This window comes from Gossypium arboreum, chromosome 3, assembly GCF_025698485.1.
Source record: "Gossypium arboreum isolate Shixiya-1 chromosome 3, ASM2569848v2, whole genome shotgun sequence".
NCBI lineage: Eukaryota > Viridiplantae > Streptophyta > Magnoliopsida > Malvales > Malvaceae > Gossypium > Gossypium arboreum.
Window position 1 is genome coordinate 124,196,414 of NC_069072.1, and position 21,146 is coordinate 124,217,559.

At 35.2% G+C, this 21,146-nt stretch overlaps 1 protein-coding gene and 1 pseudogene across 1 annotated transcript; one reads left to right on the forward strand and one right to left on the reverse strand.

Annotated features, from left to right (window-relative positions):
* Window positions 1-368: 368 nt before the first annotated feature.
* On the forward strand, window positions 369-1,888 carry LOC128290635 (1-aminocyclopropane-1-carboxylate oxidase 5-like). The gene is made up of 3 exons (XM_053026369.1): window positions 369-597; window positions 830-1,050; window positions 1,147-1,888. Exons 1-3 carry the CDS (start codon window positions 451-453, stop codon window positions 1,745-1,747), a joined length of 969 nt encoding a protein of 322 aa, XP_052882329.1. The 5' UTR covers window positions 369-450; the 3' UTR covers window positions 1,748-1,888.
* An 11,098-nt stretch (window positions 1,889-12,986) lies between these two features.
* On the reverse strand, window positions 12,987-14,921 carry LOC128290598 (uncharacterized; annotated as a pseudogene).
* Between the last annotated feature and the right edge of the window lie 6,225 nt (window positions 14,922-21,146).

A 21,146-nucleotide genomic window follows, 5' to 3' on the forward strand; every position in this document is an offset into this window, starting at 1 on the left:
TTTGTTAAATTTAAGTTCATTATAATTATTTTTAATTACATGAATGTAAAGTGAATGTTATTTTATTTCAAAATATCACATTAATAAATTAAAAAATTTAACAAGATTACTGATTAGACCTAAATTTTAAAATTTAAAAGATAAAAATAAATTTTTTAAAAAATAAAGTGATTAAATTTCAAATACATGAAAAATATTAACTTATAATATATTTTAACCTTCAATCAATTAGTATGTAACCATCCGCCACAACTTACGCCCCTACACCATTAATGGTTAATTATGGAAACAAAAATAAATGGTTTGACGAGTCTGATGGGCACCCTTGCTTTTGCTTTGCTATAAATAGTGACCAACTCTTCCCATTGTTGACCACAGATAAACAAACAACTCCAAATAAACAAAAAGAAGAAACTTAGCTAAGCAAGCATTTCCACTCATCTCTTTTCAATGGCGATTCTTCTTTTCTTCTTTTTTTTGTTGTTCGACATTTCAAGGGCGATTCCGGTTCTTGATTTCTCTAAGCTCAATGGCCACGAGAGGGCCAAAACACTGGCTCACATTGCTAATGCATGCGAGGATTGGGGATTTTTTCATGTACCCTTTTCTTACCTTTTTTCTTAATATTCATGTTTAACATTAATGTGATCATAAGTACATCTTTATATAATCCTTTAAAAACTTTCTAAATATATAAAAAAATCTTTAAATACATGACATAATTAGAAATTTCTTCTATATGACATTAACATCCTAATTTGAGTAACATGGTGAGCAAAGACTATTAGTTTTGGTCGACCTGTAAGTAAATATATGCGAATTGTTGTAGCTGGTGAACCATGGGATTGCAAAGGATCTGCTGGAGAGAGTGAAGAAGGTTTCAACAGATTTCTATAAGCTGGAAAGGGAAGAGAATTTCAAGAACTCGAAGGTGATGAAATTGTTGAATGAAACTTGTGATAAAAAGTTGGAGAATGTGGATTGGGAAGATATTATAACTTTGACGGATGATAATGTAAATGAATGGCCATCTCAAACACCAGGATTTAAGTAAGCAACAATATATATCTAGTTAAACATTCATTAAAATGGTTGGTTTGTGATTATATATATGTGTGTGTGTGTTGATGTTGATGTTGATGACAGGGAAACCTTTAAGGAATTCAGATATGAGCTGAAGAAATTGGCTGAAAAAATCTTGGAAGTATTGGATGAAAACTTGGGGTTACCAAAAGGCTACATTAAGAAGGCTTTCGACTGTGAAGAAGGTGAAAACAATGCCTTCTTTGGCACAAAGGTCAGTCACTATCCGCCATGCCCGAACCCTAAAAGGGTCATTGGTCTTCGATCCCACACCGATGCTGGTGGCCTCATCTTACTCTTTCAAGACGACGAAGTGGGCGGCCTTCAAGTATGGAAAGATGGGGAATGGATCGATGTGGAGCCGTTGAAGAACACGATCGTGATCAGCATCGGTGATCAGATCGAGGTGATTAGCAATGGGCGATATAAGAGCGCTTGGCACCGTGTTTTAAGCACCACTGATAGTAACAGGCGATCTGTTGCTTCGTATTATAACCCTTCACATAAAGCCACCATTGCTCCTGCACCACAACTGATGAAGGAAACGAATGAAGAATGGAATCAAGCTTATCCCAAATTTGTGTTTGGTGACTATATGTCTGTTTATTATCAGCAGAAGTTCCACTCGAAAGAACCAAGGTTCCAAGCTGTATCGGCCACTTGAAGATAATAAGCTCTAAAACATGAAATCACATACGATCTCTTTTTTCTTTTTCTTTTTCATTTTGACTTTAGATTTTACTTTGTTTCTTAGTTTATGGATAGCCCTTTCTTTTCCCTAAACATAAAACTACAGGGAAGGATTGAGAATGCTGTATATTCTAGGTTGTTTGCTTATTTTTTTTTGATGAAGATATATTATATAGTTCTATGCCAATAAAATTCCTCTAAACCATAATTGTGCCTATTCCCCTTCAATCTTGATTTACCAAATTTCCATATATCCCTTAATTCTTGTAACCTTTTTCGGGAGATAGGACTCCATTATTTTTCTAGAAATGTTACAACATTTTTTTGAACAGAGTTTTATTAAAGAAATTCATAAGGGTAAGAAAAAATACGATGATAACGTAATTAAACTCAAAAATATTTAATCGAGTAGACGAGAACCACATTTGGCAGAGTGAAATAGGCACAACTTGCCTATAGATAGTGGTCTCAATCGACCTAAAATAATAGACCATAAGAGGCCTAAAAGAAAACAAAAAAGACTGAAAGAAATAGACTAAATTTGACAAATCTTCAACTTTGAGCCATACACCAAAAGAACAACAATCCTAGGTTCTTAATCATCAAGGTTCGGTCGAGAGAGGTAATGCACCCGTAAGAGAGTATCTGACAACTTAGGAGACATGAGATAATCCAACCATGAAGGCCTTCAGGCAAAGTCATACACCCTAGAACTATTCTACGAACTCGAAGTGTTACGGAGTGGCAAAAATGTTCAAAGGTGGCAACTACAGCAGCAACATGCATGCAACCATGCAATCATGCACGAGCATGCAAGTGACCGAGCATCACAGCTGAAGCATGCTATTGTCTAAGGAGTAATTCGATTGCCATGTCTATGTGACAGTTAACTTTTGTTGTTTCAATGTAACCTTTTGTATTTGCTAAGGTTTAGTTAGATACTTAGCTGTTTTAGTAGCTGTTTAGGAAGTCATTATGTTAATTTAACAGGTTATTTACTTGCACAAGCAAGCTTTGTTTTTTACCAATGTAATCCATCTACTTATGTACATGTAATTTTTGAACTTTTAAAGAATGAGAGTTACCAACTTGTTCTCTCACTTTTTTCATCCGTTTCTGCTTCTATTTTTGAGTTTTCAAACACAAAATTTCTTTTCTTTATTTCATTGATCATTTGATTGAAACTTTACACATACTTTATCCGGCTTCATTACTTGTTGCTCTACTGTTACATAGAGCTTTATATTTCATCCGGATTACTTATGTTTCAATTTTCTTCCTGTGCAAAAAAACCCAACAAATGGTATCAAGAGCCTGTTGTCTTTGAGGGCCTTGGTTGTGCACAAATTTGTGGCTGACTGGTGCTTGAAAGAAAGAAGCAGGAGCTATTGTTGTTGGCCTATTTTTTAGTTGCTGTAAGTATGAGCTTCTCACCACCACCACCCCCTATTTTTTCTGGTGAAAACTACAATATCTGGGCTGTGAAAATGAGGACATACTTGCAGGCACATGACCTGTAGAATGTGGTCCAAAATGACACTGAGCCACCTCCCTTGAGAGCAAACCTGACCATTGCTTAGATCAGGCAGTATAATGAAGACTGCGCAAAGAAGTACAAGGCCATGTCATGCCTTCAAAGCGGAGTTTCAGATGTAATCTTCACACGAATAATGGCCTGTGACAGTCCAAAGTAAGCATGGGACAAATTCAAGGAGGAGTTTCAAGGATCAGAGAAGACCAGGCAACAACAACTAATAAAATTAAGAAGAGACTTCGAGAATCTGAGGATGAAGGAGTCAGAGACTGTCAAGCAGTATGCTGATAGGATCATGGCCACAGTCAACAATATAAGACTGCTTGGGGATGATTTTAGTGAACAAAGGATAGTTGAAAAAGTCATAACAACCCTGCCAAAGAAGTATGAATCAAAGATCTCTTCCCTGGAGGACTCAAGGGACCTATCAACCATTCCTTTGACAGATTTGATAAATGCTCTCTATGCACAAAAGCAAAGAAGAGCGAACAGAATGGAGGACCATTCTGAAGGACCCTTTCAGGCCAGAAGTAGAGAAAGCTCAGGATCGAGATCAAATTTCAAAGGAAAGAAGCCTTGGACAGAGAAGAAAGACAAAGGGAAGAAAGAAACTGCAAAGAAGAAGTTTTCACCCTATGCTCACTGCAAGAAGACCACACACCTTGAAAAATACTGCTGGTACAGGCCTGACATTCAGTGTAGAGGCTGCAAACAACTAGGCCACATTGAAAAAGTGTACAAGAACAAGCCAAAAACACAGCCACACCACTAAAGTCAAGCTCAGGCTGCTGAAGATGTTGAAACACAAGAAGAGCATGTCTTCACAACTTCTTGTTTTGCAAGCTCGAGCAAGGTTAAAAAGATGTGGCTAATTGATAGTGGATGTACTCATCACATGGCTTCAAACAGAAGCATGTTCAAGGAGCTGGACACCACCTTTGTGTCCAAAGTTAGAATAGGGAATGGTGAACTCATAGAGGCCAGAGGCAAAGGTAAGGCTGTGATTGGCACAAAATCAGGTAACAAAACCATCTCTGAGGTTCTTTATGTACTTGACATTGACCAAAATTTGCTGAGTGTTGGTCAGCTACTAGAGAAGGGGTATTTTCTCATTTTTAAAGGCAAGGTTTGTGTGATCAAAGATGCTATTGATCAGGTGTTAGCAACAGTAGCCATGAATGATCAAAGCTTCACTTTAGATTTGAATCAGCTAGAACCAAAGACATATGTGGCTCAAGCTGATGAATGAAGTTTGTGGCATAGGAGGCTGGGCCATGTGAACTACAAGTCACTTAGCTTGCTGCACAAAATGAGCCTGGTAGAAGATATATCCTAGATTGAACCAAAGAAGGATGTATTTAACCAGACTGTCCTTTCCAGTCAACAAAGCTTGGAGAGCTCAAGAGAGGCTCCAGCTAGTCCATACAGATATCTGTGGACCTATGAAAACCACCTCCATGAATGGCAACATTTACTTTGCATTGTTCATTGATGATTGCACCAGATTCTGTTGGGTAAGCTTTCTAAAGCAAAAGTCAGATGTTGCTGACTTCTTTTGCAAGCTCAAAGCATTGGCTGAGAACCAAGCCAGTTGCAAGCTGAAATGCTTAAGGTTAGATAATGGAACTGAGTATGTGTCTTAAAGGTTCCAAAAGATATGTGATGATGCTGAAATTCAACACCAACTAACAACCATCTACACACCACAGCAAAATGGTGTTTGTGAGAGGAAAAACAGGACAGTTCTTGATATGGCCAGGTGTCTTTTGTTTGAGGCTAAAATGCCTAACAACTTTTGGCTGAGGCAGTAAACACATCTGTTTACTTGCTGAACAGACTACCAACTAATGCAGTGAGGGGTAAAACACCCTTTGAAGCCTAGTTTGGACAAAAACCAATAGTGTCACGCTTGAAGGTATTTAGTTGTTTGTGCTATGCACTGGTTCCAGCAGAGAAAAAGACTAAGCTCGAAAAAAAGTCCATGCCATGGGTGTTTGTAAGCTACAGCAGTGTGAAGAAGGGTTATAGGATTCTTGATCCATCAACCAAGAAGATCATTGTAAGCAGGGATGTAAATTTTAATGAAGAAGGGCACTGGAAATGGGATGGAACTAATGCAAGCCTGCTTGAGGAAGATCAGAATAATCGACTGCAACTTCTTTGGCCCAAACTGGCGATCTTGAAGATGATTATGATGATGTATCTACTCGAGGCACTAGAACATTGGCAGACATCTATGAAAGGTGTGCCATGACCATAGTTGAACCTTCCTGCTATGCTGAGGCTGCAAAAGAGAACTGCTGGCAAGAGGCTATGGAAGCTGAATTGAGAATGATTCAGAAAAATCACACTTGGGAGCTGGTCAACAGGCCTACATATAGAAAGGTTATTGGAGTCAAATGGGTGTTCAGGACCAAGAACAATGCAGATGGGTCATTGAACAAGCACAAGGCCATGTTGGTTGTGAAGGGCTACAGTCAGCAGCAAGGGGTCGATTTCTTTGAAACCTTTGCACTTGTAGCAAGGTTGGACACCATAAGGCTACTATTTTCCTAAGCAGCTCAAAAACTATGGAAAGTGCACTAGTTAGATGTGAAATCAGCTTTCTTAAATGGATTTTTCAAAGAAGAAATCTTCATTGAGCAGCCTGAAGGATTTGAGGTCTCTAGTGAGGAACATAAGGTTTATAGGCTCAAGAAGGCCTTGTATGGTCTAAAACAAGCTCCAAAGGCCTGGTATGATAGAATCGATGCTTACTTGTCAAGGTTCAGGTTTACAAAGAGCATAAGTGAGCCTACTCTTTATGTCAAAAAGGCTAGAGAGGAGACCGTACTGATTGTGTCATTGTATGTTGATGACTTGCTGGTCATTGGTAGGAAAGGCAAGCTGATTGAAGACTTCAAGAAGCAAATGCAAGAAATTTTTGAGATGACTGATCTTAGCTTGATGACATACTTCCTTGGCATGAAGGTAAATCAGAAAGAACAAGGGATTTTTATAAGCCAGCAAGCCTTTGCACTGAAAGTTCTAAGCAAATTCAGCATGTCAAAGTGCAAGCCTAACAGCACACCTGTTGCACTAGGAGACAAGCTGTCAAGCACAAGTGAATATGATCGAGTTGATGAAAAGGCATACAGAAGTTTGGTTGGTTGTCTACTCTACCTGATAGTAACAAGGCTAGATATCCTGTATACTGTTAGCCTACTTTCGAGGTTCATGCACTGCTACAATGTTGCATATTTTAAAGTAACAAAAAGGGTCCTAAGATATGTCAAAAGGACTTTGAATTTTGGTGTGAAGTTTGGAAGAGCAGAGGAGCTGAAACTTGTTGGCTATTCAGACAGTGACTGGGCTGGCCAATTGATGATATGAAGAGCACATCAGGCTACTTCTTTAGTCTAGGCTCAAGTGTTTTTAGTTGGAGTTCAAAAAAGTAACAAATAGTGGCTCAATCCACTGCTGACACTGAGTATATTGTAGCTGCTACTTCTGTTAACCAAGCCATTTGGCTTAGAAAGCTATTGGATGACTTGAATGCAAATCAGATGGAAGCAACTGAGATTAAGGTTGATAACCAGTCTACTATTGCCATTGCCAAGAATCCTGTGTTTCATGGTAAAACGAATCATTTCAAGATCAAATATCACTTTGTGAGAGAGGCAGAATTGGCCAAGGAAATTTTCTTGGTACATTGTTGTTCGAGGGATCAACTTGCTGATGTTCTGACCAAGCCATTGGCTGCTGCAAGGTTCGAGTGTTTGAGGAAGAAAATTGGAGTTAGCTGTTTAGTAGCCAAGGAGGAGTGTTCAAAGGTGGCAACTACAGCAGCAACATGCATGCAACCATGCAATCATGCACGAGCATGCAAGTGATCGAGCATCACAGCTGAAGCATGCTATTGTCCAAGGAGTAATTCGATTGGCATGCCCATATGACAGTTGACTTTTGTTATTTCAATGCTAAGGTTTAGTTAGATACTTAGCTATTTTAGTAGCTGTTTAGGAAGTCATTATGTTGATTTAACAGGTTTTTTCCTTGCACAAGCAAGCTTTGTTTTTTACCAATGTAATCCATCTACTTATGTACATGTAATTTTTGAACTTTTAAAGAATGAGAGTTGCCAACTTGTTCTCTCAATTTGTTCATTTGCTTCTGCTTTTATTTTTGAACTGTCAAACACAAAATTTCTTTGCTTTGTTTCATTGATCATTTGATTGAAACTTTACACATACTTTATCCAGATTCATTACTTGTTGCTCTATTGTTACATAGAGCTTTATATTTCATCCAGATTACTTATGTTCTGATTTTCTTCCTGTGCAAAAAAACCCAACAAGAAATCACCTAGTATAAAAGCCAAATATCCCCACTAGGAAGGCACATCAAGCCAAACCATGAAGTTGCTGGAATACAACCCAAAATTAAACCTACATAGAAACACAAACAAACAAAAACAAAATAAACCAAAGATTAATATAGAGATGAAAAAGGTAGAAAGGAGGAGGGCTCATGGTGACCAGAGCTAAGCCGGTCAGGAGCAAGAGAGGTGAAGGAAGAGAAAATTGGGTTTTGTTTCACAAAATTCATTACTCATTCATGGTTTTTTTACAACATTATGTCAAGACAGTATGTCTAAACTTTTGTTATAACAATTAGCTCTACATATTTTATGATAGAATTATATTTTAATTTTTTTTCTTGGTACATAAAAGTGAGCTAGAATAACTAGCTAGTAGAAAACCAAGTCGTTAGTCAGCAGCAATTTCCAAGTCCTTGCTTAAAAGGCCATACATTTCATCCAAAGTCATGTATACTTCCACAATGTGAATCTTATTTGGAATGCAAAAGGAATGAGGGTCCTAAAAACTCTTAGAACTTGTGCACACTGATGTATGTGGCCCTATGAGCTTCAATGCAAGAGGTGGTTACGAATATTATATAACTTTTGTTGATGATTATTCCATATATGGGTATGTATATCTTATATTGGATCGCCGGTACGCCTCGTGGTGTAGTGAAAAAGATATTCTGACGATCACCAGCCATGAATCCATGTACGAGGAATAATTTGGTCTTGAAACAGGAGTTGAAAATATACCTTTCGAAACTAAAAAAATGACGAATAAATTTGTTGATAGGATTCCTTTCAAAGATGTCGGTTCCAGGTCGCAAGAATAACATTTTAACATTTTGTCCTTTATATGATCCACACAATCAAAGAACGAACAACAACAAACTCTTGAACTTTTTCAGAGAATATGTTAAAAACGACTGCTAGACCTTTTGTTTTATTTTTTTCACTTGATAACCCTAACACATCATGGATTTATATTCCTTTTATTTTTTTATTTGATATCACATATTAAGAAAAATCGTGATTATTTCCTTATTTTTAGAGAAACAAATGGAAAGTCGGAATAAAATTATATTATTTCCGAAAGAATATCAATTTCCATATGCTTTTATATTTTGACCAAAATTATTATTATAACTATTTATATTAATAATTCCAAGAAACTATATTCAATTAATATTTTGTATGAATTAAATTATTATATTAATTTTATCTATGTTCTCTATTTGTGTACAACAAGCTTGCACATATAATTTGTTCAATATTTAACTATCACATTAAATTAACTCAATAATTAATTTAATTCATGTGACAACTAAATACAATACCAAATGTATTTGGATTCTGTTCGCTTCAACTATAGGGTGTGACCTTCTAGGCTATTATAACATTAGTAGTAATACTAGAACTTACAAGCAATGAGTGACATCTAGCAATACATCATTGCTACCCAAGTTACAAGAAGTTGTGATTCAACATAAACTTTATGTGATAATTTTCATGTTTTATATCCTTTTATGCTTAATATTTAGATTGGACACAAGTCATGGAATAGCCACACTTGTATAGCCCCATATCATATTTCTTTATGTTCTGAGTACACTACAATAAACAAATAAGTGTGATATATCTCATATCAACTTATTCGAGTATGGCCATGTATTTCTAGTCCCACTCTATCAAAAGGCCTAATATATTATACCCATAATGTAGGAGGGACAAATTCTATCTTGATCAACCATATCCCTTTATATAGATTGTGACATAGGTAATAATGATGCATTGCTAGATGTCACTCATTGCTTGTAATATTAGAAACGTTCTAGTAATACTACTAACGTTACCAGAGCCTGTAGGGTCACATCCTATAGTTGAAGCAAACAGAAACCAAATACATTTGGTATTGTATTTAGTTGTCACATGAATTAAATTTAATTATTAAATTTAATTTAATTTGATAGTTAAATATTAAACACATTATATGTACAAGCTTGTTGTGCACAAATAGAGAACATAGATAAAATAAATATATGAATTTAATTCATACAAAATATTAATTGAATATAGTTTACAAAAATTATTAATATAAACAATTATAATAATTTTGGTTGATGTGTCGTTGAGAGCACCAAAAATATCCTATTCCTTGTAAAATAGTAAAAATAACAGTAAAGGGGAAGTAGGGTCAAATCCTCAAGGACCGAATTGTACGAATGCTCGTTCCTTGAAATCTTGAACAATTTTTTAGCCAAGAAAACCTGCGTTCCTGAAAAATAAAAAAAATAAAATTAAGAATCTGGAAAAATAAAAACAAAATTTAAAGTGAATTGAAATTGCAAAATTAAATAAATTGCAGAAATTGAAATAAGAAAAAATAAATAGAGTTGGGAAAAGAGAAAGTTTCTTATGTGGTGAGATTCCCGCCTCCGGTTGTCTCGTTCCGCCTTGGGTTCAATCCTAGGCTTTTAAGTAACCTTTCTCAACTCAAGTAAGCCAGTTATAGTGGAAGAAGACGCCTACGACCAGCAGCTCCAAAGATTAGACTTACGATTTTTAGGGAACTTGACTCTAGCCAGTAATCTATGCTAGATCAACGCTTCTCAATGGCGAATCCCACGCCATTTTGTCTCTTTGGCTTGCCAACCTCTGACGCAGTAAGTTAACGAACCGACTGTGCAATCCTTCCAAAACATACAAAGTGGCCGCCTTTGCATATGTTGAAAAGCTTACTTTTTAAGGGCCATGGACGGAAGCGTCAGCCCATAGTGCAGAGAAACGATGAATACTTGGCGAGAAGGCTAAGTACGGGTTCTAGGCCTCAAGAACCCTTTTTGGGGAATATTGACAACTTTCGGCTAGATAGGTTTTAGTGGCTCATGATAATGGTGGAAAAGAAAATAAATATAAAAATGGAAAAGGAAATTTTATTGAAAGAAAATATGAAGAAACAAAAGCCTAGACTTTCAGGGGGAGAGTGTTAACAGAAAAAGATGAACACAAATAGAGTCACTTCACCCCCTATTTATTGTGCTAGGAAGATAGTCTAATTGAACTTAAATTCTAAAAAGATAAATACATTTAATTAAAGATAAATAAAGATAATTAAAATAAAATCCTAAAATTTAAATAATCCTAATAATTATCTTAATATTTAATTATCCTAATATAAATAAAATAGAGTCTTATAAAATAAAATCTTGTCTTTTTGCGTTTTTAGTCCTTGTGTCTCCCATACTTGCACTTTTGGCACAATCTTTTCCTTGTGTCGCATATCATTAATGTGTCTCCAAATTAGCACTTTTGTCCCTTAATTTTGCTTTTGCCTCCAAATCAGTCCCTAAAAGATAAAAAGACATAAATAGCTTAAATTAGTAGGATCAAGCTCAGAATAAACACATGATTAATACATAAAAATACGTTATTCTAGAGCATTATCAAATTCCCCCTACTTAGCCCATGCTTGCCCTCAAGTATGGTTCCTGTCCACTGTGAAAGTTAGATTCTACCATAAAAGAAATACCACTCCAAAGTTTTATAAGAATTAGTTAAAAATGCATAAGAAAAATAAAGAGAACCCTAAGCTTGCTTTAAGTAAAATAGAAAAAGTTTTCCAATTAATACACACAGAAATTAAAATCGATTTGAATTATTTCATGGAAATTAGGTGAATTACTAAACCTACCAAGACACTCTCTTTGTTTCTTCCTTAGTCCCAAATTTCATATATATATAGATTATTATTATTATTATTATTATTATTATTATTATTATTATTATTTTTTAAATTTTTTACTTTTTATTTATTTATTTATTTATTAATTTATTTATGTATGTACATATGTATGTTGAAACCTTTTGACACGAAGAGTGATGACAGCCAAGCGCCAAACCCCGGTTACTCAGCCCAACATACTTTTTAATTTTTTAGTTTTCCTAAGAACATGTCGAACCTTTTGACGCGAAGAGTGATGACAGCCAAGCACCAAACCCCGGTTACTCAGCCCAATGCATTCTTAAGAATTAATTCCGGTTAGTGGAGCTTTAACTATCACGTCACACAACCTTTTGACGCGAAGTAGAATGACAACCCAAGCACTCTACCCCGGTTACTCAGTCAGTCACGTTCTAAACTGTACTCATAACCACGGAAAAATTTATTAACAATGAAATTAAAATTTTGAGAACTTCGGGAAAAACAATTTAAATGTCAAGAACAAGTTTCAATAATCACCTAATAACCATGAACATTAATTAAGCATGCAATCATTTTAAGTGTTCACTTTAGATTAAACTTGATCAATTTTACAAAAAGCAAGATAGAGTTAACTCAATTAATCACAATTGTTTTAGCCTAATAAAATAAAACAAAGGAGATGGCATCAATTATAGGAAAAATCATAACTTCCTAGAAGGCAAGAATCATGCATGAAAGTCAAACAGTGGCAAAGTCATGGTTAAGTTCTTGGACATGAAAAGAGGCAAGATATTCTAAAAAAAAAAATAGTGAGCCAGCAACAATAGCAGCAACCAAACCAGCAGCAACAACAAAAATTCAGCAGCTAAAATGACAGGAACAACTACCTCCCCCTACTTAAAACACATAGTCCTCGATGTGGAATAATAGAAATAGAAGAAAAAGGGTATAGAGGAACTCCTCGTGTAATCACTGTCGTTCACGTATGATGGTGATGAGATCCGCTAGTTGCTAGCTAAAAGTGTTAAGTCGAGCCTCGATACGCTCGAGGCGTTGTTCAACAGTCATCGAAGGTTGGACTTGAGTGGGTGCGGCGGCTATGGAAGAAAATGGGGGATAATTTTAGGGATTGGAGGTTTTTTAGTTGCTGAAAAGTGGTGTTTGGCTGCAGGTTTAAGGCTGTTTGGCTGCAGGTTAGGGCTATTCTAGGGCAAGAATAAGGTACTCTGGGCTAGAATAGGGATAGTGATATAAATTTGGAGTGAAATTTTTAAATTGCAGGTTTAAGGCTTTTCTTCCTCTTGCACTTTACTTCCGTCTCGGTTCACCTATTTAAAAGAAGAGAATTTTATTAATATAATAAAATAATTAAAAATAAAAAAATTATAATAAAATAAGAAATAAAATAATAAAATAAATAATAATAATAATAATAATAATAATAAAATTAGAAATAAAATTTAAAATTAAAGATTGGGTTGCCTCCCAATAAGCGCTTGTTTAACGTTGTTAGCTCGACGCCTTGAACGGTTTTATGGTGGTTCTAACTAAATTTTCTCGACCGTGTGGGCCTGGAAATTCTTGTAAAATGGCTTCAGCCGTTGACCATTGACTGTGAACCGCTTTCCTGATTATTCACTTTCTATTTCAACTGCGCCATGCGTAAATACTTCAGTCACAATAAAAGGTTCTTGCCACCGAGATCGAAGCTTACCTGGGAATAGCTTTAATACGAAGTTATAAAGCAAAACTCTTTGTCCTACCGAGAAATGCTTCTGAACTATATTTTTTTCATGAAACAAATTTATTTTGTCTTTATAAATTTGAGCATTCTCGTAGGCATCATTGCAAATTTCCTCCAATTCTTGAATGTCCAATTTCCTTGCCTTCCTTGTGGGCTCTAACTCCATGTTACATTGTCGAATAGCCCAATAAGCTTTATGCTCCAACTCTACTGGTAGATGACACGCCTTGCCAAAAACAAGTCGATACAGGGTCATGCCAATTGGTCCCTTATACGTCGTCCAATAGGCCCAAAGCACGTCATTGAGCCGAAGACTTCAATCCTTACGGTTGGGTCAAACCGTTTTTTCCAAAATTGACTTGATCTCCCTGTTCGAAACCTCTACTAGGCCATTCTTTTGGGGATGGTAGGCTGTTGCTATACGATGATGAACTCTATATTTTGATAACAGGGCCTCTATGACCTTGTTGCAAAAGTGGGTACCTCGATCACTGATCAAAGCTCAAGGTGTGCCAAACCTAGAAAAAATAGTTCGTTTTAGAAACTCCACAACAGTCTTAGCATTATCATTGCGAGTAGGCATTGCTTCTATCCACTTAGAAACATAGTCTACTGCAAGAAGTATATATACGTTTCCAAACGAAGAAATAAATGGGCCCATGAAATCGATGCCCCATATATCAAAAATCTCACATACATGAATCGGGGATAGGGGCATTTGATTTTGTTTAGCGATATTACCTGTATGCTGGCATTTATCGCAAGACTTACAAAAGTTATATGCGTCATGAAAGATTGTGGGCCAATATAGCTCACACTCCAATACCTTGTGAGCTGTCCGCTTAGGGCCAAAATGACCTCCACAAGCTTCTGTATGACAAAAAGTAAGGATAGAGGTTACCTCGGTTTCTGGAACACATCGTCGTATTATCTGATCTGAACAATGTTTCCACAAGTATGGATCATCCCATATGTAATTCCGAGCTTCGCGTCTAAGCTTGTTTTTTACGGATCGAGCTAACTCAGTGTGCAACGATCCTGTGGTTAAGAGGTTAACTATGTCAGCATACCACGGATACTGAGCCTCTGTTAAGAATAAGCTTTCATCAGGGAACTCATCCTTAATGAGAACATCATCAAACGGAGTTTTTATCCTACTCAAGTGGTCAGCCACCAGGTTTTCAGACCCCTTTTTGTCACGAATCTCGATGTCAAATTCTTGGAGCAGTAAAATCCACCTAATGAGCCTTGGCTTTGCTTCCTTCTTTGCTATCAAGTACCTAAGAGCTGCATGGTCAGAAAAAACAATCACCTTATATCCCAGTAAATATGATCGAAATTTATCTAAAGCAAACACAATAGCTAAAAGTTCTTTTTCTATGGTCGTGTAGTTGCTTTGTCCAGCATCTAGGGTCCTTTAGGCATAGCAGATGACATGAGGCTCTTTGGCTATCTTTTGTCCCAATACGGCTCCCACGCTGCGTTCGCTTGCATCGCACATAATTTCAAAGGGTTAGTTCCAATCTGGTGCTTGCACTATAGGAGCAGTTACCAACTTTTGCTTGAGTGTGTCAAAAGCCTCTTTGCATTTTAGACCGAACTCAAATTTCTTATCTTTCTGCAACAACTCGCACAATGGTTCAGCTATTTTTGAGAAGTTCTTTATAAAATGCCTGTAAAATCCTGCATGGCCAAGAAAAGAACGTATCTCTCTAACAGTAGAGGGATATGGCAGAAAATTTATAATGTCAATTTTGGCCTTATCAACCTCAATTCCCTTAGACGAGACTATATGACCTAGAATCAAACCTTTGTCTACCATAAAATGACACTTTTCATAGTTCAAGACAAGATTGAATTCTATGCACCTGTTTAAAATTATCGTAAGATTTTCAAGGCATTCAGTAAAGCAGTTCCCATACACGGTAAAATCATCCATAAAAACTTCAATAATTTTTCTACATATTCGGAAAATATACTCATCATGCATCTTCGGAAGGTTGCTGGTGCATTGCAAATTCCAAATGGCACCCTCCTGTACGCAAATGTGCCAAATGGGCATGTAAAAGTGGTCATTTCCTGGTCTTCTGGCATAACAGGGATCTGGAAGAAACCTGAATATCCATCAAGACAACAAAAGTGAGTTTTACCAGCTAAACGTTCAAGCATTTGATCTATAAAAGGAAGAGGGAAATGATCTTTTCTAGTATAAGCGTTCAACTTCCTGTAATCGATACAGACACGCCACCCGTTCTGCACTCGGACCGGTAATAAGTCACCCTCAACTATTTTCTTTACTGTCATGCCCGTTTCTTGGGCACGACTTGTATCGGACTTACCCATCTGCTGTCAGAAATGAGGACCCTAAAAACTCCTATAACTTGTGCACACTGATGTATGTAGCCCTATGAGCTTCAATGTAAGAGGTGGTTACGAATATTATATAACTTTTGTTGATGATTATTCCATATATGGGTATGTATATCTTATATTGGATCGTCGGTACGCCTCGTGGTGCAGTGAAATGATATTCTGACGATCACTAGCCATGAATCCATGTACGAGGAATAATTCAGTCTTGAAACAAGAGTTGAAAATATACCTTTCGAAACTAAAAAAATGACAAATAAAGTTGTTGATAGGATTCCTTTCAAAGATGTCGGTTCCAAGTCGCAAGAATAACATCTTGTCCTTTACATGATCCACCCAGTCAAAGAACGAACAACAACAAACTCTTGAACTTTTTCAGAGAGTATGTTAAAAACGACTGCTAGACCTTTTGTTTTATTTTTTCACTTGATAACCCTAACACATCATGGATTCATATTCCTTTTATTTTTTATTTGATATCACATATTAAGAAAAACGAGATTATTTCCTTATTTTTAGAGAAACAAATGGAAAGTCGAATAAAATTATATTATTTCGAAAGAATATCAATTTTCATATGCTTTTATATTTTGAACAAAATTATTATTATAACTATTTATATTAATAATTCCATAAACTATATTCAATTAATATTTTATATGAATTAAATTATTATATTAATTTTATCTATGTTCTCTATTTGTGTACAACAAGCTTGCACATATAATTTGTTCAATATTTAACTATCACATTAAATTAACTCAATAATTAATTTAATTCATGTGACAACTAAATACAATACTAAATGTATTTGGATTACATTAGCTTCAACTATAGGGTGTGACCTTCTAGGCTATTATAACATTAGTAGTAATACTAGAACTTACAAGCAATGAGTGATATCTAGCAATGCATCATTGCTACCCAAGTTACAAGAAGTTGTGATTCAACATAAACTTTATGTGATAATTTTCATGTTTTATATCCTTTTATCCTTAATATCTAGATTGGACACAAGTCATGGAATAGCCACACTTGTATATCCCAATATCATATTTCTTTATGTTCTGAGTACACTACAATAAACAAATAAGTGTGATATATCTCATATCAACTTATTCGAGTATGGCCATGTATTTCTAGTCCCACTCTATCAAGAGGCCTAATATATTATTCCCATAATGTAGGAGGGACAAATTCTATCTTGATCAACCATATCCCTTTATATAGATTGTGACATAGGTAATAATGATGCATTGCTAGATGCCACTCATTGCTTGTAATATTAGAAACGTTCTAGTATTACTACTAACGTTACAAGAGCCTGTAGGGTCATATCCTATAGTTGAAGCAAACAGAAACCAAATACATCTGGTATTGTATTTAGTTGTCACATGAATTAAATTTAATTATTAAATTAATTTAATTTGATAGTTAAATATTAAACACATTATATGTACAAGCTTGTTGTACACAAATAGAGAACATAGATAAAATAAATATATGAATTTAATTCATACAAAATATTAATTGAATATAGTTTACAAAAATTATTAATATAAACAATTATAATAATTTTGGTTGATGTGTCGTTGAGAGCACCAAAAATATCCTATTCCCTGTAAAATAGTAAAAATAATAGTAAAAGGGAAGTAGGGTCGAATCCTCAGGGACCGGATTGTACGAATGCTCGTTCCTTGAAATCCTGGACAATTTTTTAGCCAAGAAAACCTGTGTTCCTGAAAAATAAAAAAAAAATAAAATTAAGAATCTGGAAAAATAAAAACAGAATTTAAAGTGAATTGAAATTGCGAAATTAAATAAATTGCAGAAATTGAAATAAGGAAAAATAAATAGAGTTGGGAAAAGAGAAAGTTTCTTATGTGGCGAGATTCCAGCCTCCGGTTGTCTCGTTCCGCCTTGGGTTCAATCCTTAGCTTTTAAGTAACCCTTCTCAACTCAAGTAAGCCAGTTATAGTGGAAGAGGACACCTACGACCACCAGCTCCAAAGATTAGACTTACGATTTTTAGGGAACCTGATTCTAGCCAGTAATCTATGCTAGATCAACGCTTCTTAATGGCGAATACCATGCCATTTTGTCTCTTTGGCTCGCCAACCTCTGACGCAGTAAGTTAACGAACTAACTGTGCAATCCTTCCAAAACATACAAAGCAGCCGCCTTTGCATATGCTGAAAAGCTTACTTTTTAACGGCTATGGGCGGAAGCGTCAGACCATAGTGGAGAGAAAGGATGAATACTTGGCGAGAAGGCTAAGTACGGGTTCTAGGCCTCAAGAACCCTTTTTGGGGAATATTGACAACTTTCGGCTAGATAGGTTTTAGTGGCTCATGATAATGGTGGAAAAGAAAATAAATATAAAAATGGAAAATGGAATTTTATTGAAAGAAAATATGAAGAAACAAAAGCCTAGACTTTCAGGGGGAGAGTGTTTACAGAAAAAGATGAACACAAATAGAGTCACTTCACCCCTTATTTATAGTGCTAGGAAGATAGTCTAATTGAACTCAAATTCTAAAAAGATAAATACATTTAATTAAAGATAATTAAAGATAATTAAAATAAAATCCTAAAATTTTAATAATCCTAATAATTATCTTAATATTTAATTATCCTAATATAAATTAAAAAGAGTCTTATAAAATAAAATCTCGTCTTTTTGCGTTTTTAGTCCTTGTGTCTCCCATGCTTGCACTTTTGGCACAATCTTTTCCTTGTGTCGCATATCATTAATGTGTCTCCAAATTCGCACTTTTGTCCCTTAATTTTGCTTTTGCCTCCAAATCAGTCCCTAAAAGATAAAAAGACATAAATAGCTTAAATTAGTAGGATCAAAATCAGAATAAACACATGATTAATACATAAAAATACATTATTCTAGAGCATTATCATTGGTCAAAATATAAAAGGACATGGAAATTGATATTCTTTTGGAAAGAATATAATTTTATTCTGACTTTCCATTTGTTTCTCTAAAAAATAGGGAATAATCCTGTTTTTTCTTTATATGTGATATCAAAGAAAAAAATAAAAGGTATATGAATCCCTGATATGTTAGGGTTACTAAGTGAAAAAATAAAACAAAAGGTCTAGTAGTTGTTTTTAACATACTTTCTGAAAAAGTTCAAGAGTTTGATGTTGTTCATTTTTTGACTGGGTGGATTATGTAGAGGCCAAGACATTATTTTTGTAGCTTGGAATCAACATCTCCAAAAGGGGTCCTATCAACAACTTGATCCGTTACTTTTTAGTTTCAAAAGGTACATTTTTCAACCCTTGTTTCAACACCAATTCGTTCCTCGTACATGGATCCATGGCTGGTGATCACCAGAATATTTACCGACGATCTAATATAAGACATACATACCTATATTTTGAATAATCATTAATAAATGTTACATAATATTCGTAACCACCTCTTACACTGACGCTCATGGGGCCACATACATCAGCGTGCACAAGTTTTGGGGGTTTTACGACCTTCATTCCTTTTGCATTAAAAGATCACTTGGTCATCTTACCTTCTAAGCAAGATTCACATTGTGGAAGATCGATTTCTTTAAATGAACTTAAGATGTCATCTTTCACAAGTCTAGTGATTCTTTCTTGATTAATATGACCAAGTCTTAAACATCAAAGGTATGCCTCATTAGAGTGAGAAATTTTAAGTCTTTTATTCGTTATTTCAATCCCAAGTAGTGTGTACATCTTTGGTTTCATAATAGAGATTATGTTACATCCATCTATTACAAATAAGATTGTGATTTCTAAATATTGCAATTCCATTATTAAATACGGTCAATCTATCTTTATATAAACAAGCAATTGAAATTAAGTTTCTTTTGAAAGTTGGTATGTAGAAAACGTCTTTCAAAATAAGCTTTCTAAAATTATCAAAATAAAGATGTACATCTCCCACTACTTTAGTTGTCATAGTTGTCTCGTTTCTGGTCTGCAATGTTACATTTTTATCTCCAAGATCTATCGTCTCCTCGAACCCCTATAGAGAAACACAAACATTATTAGTGGCTCACAGATTAATGACCTTGTGGTCTGTTGAATCTTCAACTAAATAAGTTTCTATCATAAAGAGTTCCATACATTTGCCTTTGATGGCCAGGTATTTTTTCACTCTTTACAGTTTACCTTGAAGTGCCTTTTGTTACTGCAGAAGAAACATTTAGACTTAGAAAAGTCTTTAGTCTTTTTGGTTCTCTTCCTTTCCACTTGTAGTGGCTTAGAGACCTTAGCCTTTTCTTTCTTAGCACAATTTCTCTTCCCTTTTAAAGAAGAAATGACAATTATATTTGCTTCTGCTCTTCAAACTAGCTAACCGCCATTCAAAATCAACTCATAGGATTATGACTCCTTCATGAGTTATGTAAGCGCTAGGTTCTTGTTTCCAAGGTTATATGCAACTTGAAAACCAGCAAAGTCCTTGGACAATTTTTTCAACACTATCTCAATTTGAGTGTTCTGGTCTAACTTGGTCTCACTGTTTGCGGCCTAAGTAGAGTATCACATAAGAGTTATCATATGATATTTGGCTGAAGTATCGAGCTTTTGTTTGAAATTCATCAAGCTAGCCATAGTAAAGTTCGAGCCAAGGCAACTTGCCCTTTGAACATGTCTTCTAGCTTAACTAAAATTTCTTTGGCAGTCTTATAGCTCTCCAGTTGTTTATATAGGATGTTGGTCATGCTTGCTAGCATATAGCAACGACATATCTCATTAGACTCCTCCCAAAAATTTTTAGCTTTATCTTGAGTTTCTAGAGGGAACTTATTACAAAAGACTATTTTAAGTTTCTCATAGCTCAAGAAAATCATTAGGTTCCTTTTCGATTCCTTATAGTTTTTTTCATTAAGTTTGCTTTCAGTGAGTATGTTTAATAAGGGAGTTGGTGTCATTTTCGGACTAAAAATAAAACATTCATATATTAATATATTTGTATTAAGTAAATGTTTGAAAATATTTTGTAACATTATGAATTGCATTAAGATGATATATGTGTCTTACATTAAACCTTGAAAACATTTGTAAACCGTAGCAATGATAATTCATACACCCATTGAATCAAGCCACTATGGGGTGGTCATGATCAAATAGTAAGAACATGGATTTCAATCCAATTATTACATGAACCTAATTCCTTAGACATTCAAATGTACTAATAATTGTGTAATATTTGGCGATCATTCTAATTTAAGTAGAGCTTCACAGAGAGTTACCTAACTAGAAGATCTTGAGTGTATAACCATCAACTCAACATCTATCGCATCATGCACCACAAACAAGTCATCGTGGTAAATCTTACCGAGTAGCAAGTTGTGACTAGTTATCCTCTTTAAAGACAGAACTTCTTTTAATATTGTATAATAGTACCCCTACCACAAAGGCTGATCCAACTATTATACAATCAAAAGAAATTTCTACTTACATTTAGAAAATCTCCTCAGTGAGATCTACATGGCAATTTTACCATGGGGTAATTAAATTGTCATGACATCACAAGAGACCATTGCTAGAGGCCATATCTCTTATGTAGGAACCTTCTCCCACTCAATATTTTAAAAACATGTAAGATTTTTAATGTTCGATTTCAATCATAAATGATCAATATATGCATGAAAAGCACATTTGATCAATATATGCC